General features: G+C 37.8%; 3 protein-coding genes across 4 annotated transcripts in view; 2 read left to right on the forward strand and 1 right to left on the reverse strand.

Annotated features, from left to right (window-relative positions):
• LOC100632008 (serine/threonine-protein kinase 26-like) overlaps positions 1 to 783 on the reverse strand; it is a 4,556-nt gene extending 3,773 nt beyond the window's left edge. Inside the window, exons 1-3 of the mRNA XM_020002490.1 lie at positions 681 to 783; positions 554 to 633; positions 248 to 413 (exon numbers count right to left, since the gene is read on the reverse strand). Of these exons, the coding sequence (XP_019858049.1) occupies positions 248 to 413; positions 554 to 633; positions 681 to 695 (261 nt within the window). The 5' untranslated portion in view covers positions 696 to 783. The remainder of the gene's footprint in view (positions 1 to 247; positions 414 to 553; positions 634 to 680) is intronic.
• Positions 784 to 850: 67 nt separating this feature from the next.
• On the forward strand, positions 851 to 2,577 carry LOC100631503 (ras-related C3 botulinum toxin substrate 1-like). 2 transcript variants are annotated; one of them, XM_003389899.3, is made up of 4 exons: positions 851 to 1,045; positions 1,310 to 1,441; positions 1,573 to 1,784; positions 2,048 to 2,577. In XM_003389899.3, the coding sequence occupies exons 2-4, from the start codon at positions 1,323 to 1,325 to the stop codon at positions 2,305 to 2,307; spliced, it is 591 nt and encodes a 196-aa protein (XP_003389947.1). In that variant the 5' UTR covers positions 851 to 1,045; positions 1,310 to 1,322; the 3' UTR covers positions 2,308 to 2,577. The 2 variants fall into 2 exon arrangements, with proteins under 2 accessions (XP_003389947.1, XP_011406941.1); XM_011408639.2 differs by having other exon boundaries at positions 1,313 to 1,441.
• A 126-nt stretch (positions 2,578 to 2,703) lies between these two features.
• The window catches only part of LOC100631630 (UDP-glucuronic acid decarboxylase 1-like), a 6,604-nt gene continuing 6,072 nt past the window's right edge, over positions 2,704 to 3,235 (forward strand). Inside the window, exons 1-3 of the mRNA XM_003389900.3 lie at positions 2,704 to 2,812; positions 2,861 to 2,972; positions 3,022 to 3,067. Of these exons, the coding sequence (XP_003389948.1) occupies positions 2,734 to 2,812; positions 2,861 to 2,972; positions 3,022 to 3,067 (237 nt within the window). The 5' untranslated portion in view covers positions 2,704 to 2,733. The remainder of the gene's footprint in view (positions 2,813 to 2,860; positions 2,973 to 3,021; positions 3,068 to 3,235) is intronic.

The following is a 3,235-nucleotide window of genomic DNA, read 5'->3' on the forward strand; positions in this document are numbered from 1 at the left end:
GGATTATTATTCATAATAATAACCACTACCACCCACACTCATTAATAATATACAGTCAATCCTGTCTATTCCGGACACCTTGGTACCCAATAATACCCTAGCTCCTGATTATGAACCTGTCCTTATTTCAGAGGTTCATTAATACACATTACTATTGTATTGGGACTGATACTACCCCTCCTCATTATAGAGGTGTCCTTATTTTAGAGTGTCCACGATAGGAGGAGGCTATACTGTATACATGTACATGTAAGAGCAGTACCTTTAAATAGGATCCATAGTATCTCGTTACGTGGGCACTGTCACACTGAGAAAGGATGGTAATCTCTTGCTGTATGTCCTCAATCTCATCTTCAGCTTCTTCCAAGTCAATGATCTTAAAAGCAAGGACCTCTTTATTTTGATTATCGATACTACGCAACAAATAAACAACAAACAAAACGACAATAATCATTAACGATTGTTCCTCCACTCCCTCCCTCACTCTCTTTTCCAAGTTTTCTTGATTACTTATGTACATATACATATATATATACACTGTAGAGTGCCTTACCCTTTAAATACTTCACCAAAAGATCCTTTCCCAATCTTTTCCAGTCGAGTAAAGAGTACCTCGGGGTCTGCTGACTTACCCTAGCAGTACAGAGTGAGGAGAGACTCGTTAGAAGGGACAGACTTACCAGAGGAGTCGCCATAAGAGAAGGAATATCTCAGGGAGAGAGCAAAATTGTCACACGCCCACTGATTCAGTGTATGTTTTGATACAAACAAGTTGGGCGTGGTCACTAAATCACGTGATCAACAGTATTCATTTTGACGTTTCACATGACATCATAGGATTCTTGTGACGTCATTGTTTGCTCACGTGACTTTCCAATTACACTTGGGCGGGGCTGGGAATTAGGGAGAGATCAGAAAATAGGGCCAGGAACTGAACGGGTCGAGAGAGTGACGGATCGGGTCAAAGACAGGGACTGGTAGCCTATTACTGAGTTCTCTTTCTCGCTACACTCCTCCAGTCCGTGGAACAATTAGCAAATTATAAGTGAGACACTTTAAATATAGTTTGTAATCACTTTAGTACGTGTATTTCCATGTATTCCACGTTATAAAGTTAGCTAATGAGGCGCTGTAGGCTCTGTGTCACATTCCAGGCCCATTTCCTTGCATATTACATGTACTTTAACACTTTCTAAAAATAGTAACATTGATGTTCTAAAAATAGAACACATGCCATTCTTTCATAATACACTCATGCATACTCACTCACAAACAACCAGATATAGTGAATTGCTCATTTTTGTTATAGTAGAGACCAAGAGATGGCTAAGACAGAAAGAGATATTAAATGTGTTGTTGTTGGAGATGGATCTGTGGGTAAAACCTGTATGTTAATATCCTATACTACTAACTCATTCCCTGGAGAATATGTCCCTACTATGTAAGTGAGTGATTGAGGTAACCTTCTCTCTTTAAATCACTACCATCTCTTGTATAAACTTGATTATGTACTATATACTATTGTGTATACTCTCTTTCCTCTTCTCTCTCTCTCTCTCTCTCTCCCTTCAGTTTTGATAATTACACAGCTAACGTTTTCGTGGATGGTAGACCGATAAGTTTAGGACTTTGGGACACGGCTGGACAAGACGATTACGATAGGCTCCGCCCACTCTCGTATCCAGACACTGATGTATTTTTAATATGTTTTTCACTTGTCAATCCAAACTCGTTTGCAAATGTGGCCGATAAATGGTGGCCTGAAATCGGTCACCATGCACCAGGTAAGAGGAGGAGAGGGAGAGAGAGAGAGGGGGGGAAGGAGAGAGAGAGAGGGGGGAGGGAGGAGAGAGAGATTATTAAGATGTGACTGATACTGTAAGAAAGATAAAGATATATATTCATATCTTGTAAGATGTAATGATAGAATCTTTAAATGATCTACTACAGATACCATCATAATATCTAGTATACTTGCCAATACATGTACACTGATTATCATTGATAATATTTATAATTAAAGTCTTGTTTTGTCTTCTCTCCCTAGGTGTGCCTAAGATACTAGTTGGTACAAAATTGGATTTACGAGACAACATGGGGGAACTAGAACGACTTCGTTCCAGAAACCAAAAGCCAATAGCGATAACACAAGGAGAGGCCATGAGAAAAAAGATTGGTGCCATATCGTACAAGGAGTGCTCAGCTCTGACACAAGCTGGGCTAAAAGATATATTTGATGAAGCGATCAAAGTGGTCCTGTTTCCAGAGCAACAGAAAAAGAAGAAATCAAAGTGTCTCATTCTTTAGTCCATGACCTCAAGATATTAATAATAATAATTATGGTAACAAAATAATAATAATAATACTAATACTTGCTATTGATTTTACATTAAAATGAAACATTCACGCTTTCAGTAAAAATGGACTCTCTCATGTGTTTCAAAATATCTTATGTATTTGTATGAATTTCTCTCACTATCTCTCTCTCTTTTTCTTTTCATTTATTATAAGCTGTTGTTTTTGTTTATTTTTGTCTGTCAATTCAAACAACATCTCGTCCTATTCTGGTAGTTTTAATAATTATACTTTAATAATAATAAAACAATAATCATTATTTTCATTCTCTAATCATCACGTGGGTGTGGCTGTTTTGACGTCACACTATTATTACAATTATGACGTAATCGTGGTCAGCCCTGATAATTATTGAATTGATTCCAAAATTCCAACTTAATGGCGATGGGCCGAAGGGGAATATCTAAGCAACCTGTCCTTTTGATTGGCGTTTGTGTCTTTGGGGCCTGTCTCCTACGTAAGACTGGCCTTCTCTTTCTATAATAGTTTTATTTTCCCCCTTTAGTGTTTCTCTTCATGAGAGGTAGGCCAGCTAAACCCGCCCCAGAGACTGAGCGCTCACCCTCTACTGCTACTGGTCTGGATCACCTCAATACTGTAGCCACGACTGCCAAAAAGTAAATATAATATGTTTCCCTTATTTATTAATTTATTTGTTTATTAAAGTGATGACAATGAGCTCAAGTCACAGATCAAGGAAGCGATCAATGAGGTGAGTATTAATAATAATAATTTATTATTATTATTCATTAAGGGGCGAACCCATCAAGCAAAGCTGCTGTGTACATGTACATACAATAGATCTTGATGTAGTTATAGGCTAATGTTGATGTTAATACTACTCCATCATTGTATGACTGAGCTCAGAACTTAACATGGC

Source organism: Amphimedon queenslandica, unplaced genomic scaffold, assembly GCF_000090795.2.
Source record: "Amphimedon queenslandica unplaced genomic scaffold, v1.1 AMPQUscaffold_12900, whole genome shotgun sequence".
Taxonomy (NCBI): domain Eukaryota; kingdom Metazoa; phylum Porifera; class Demospongiae; order Haplosclerida; family Niphatidae; genus Amphimedon; species Amphimedon queenslandica.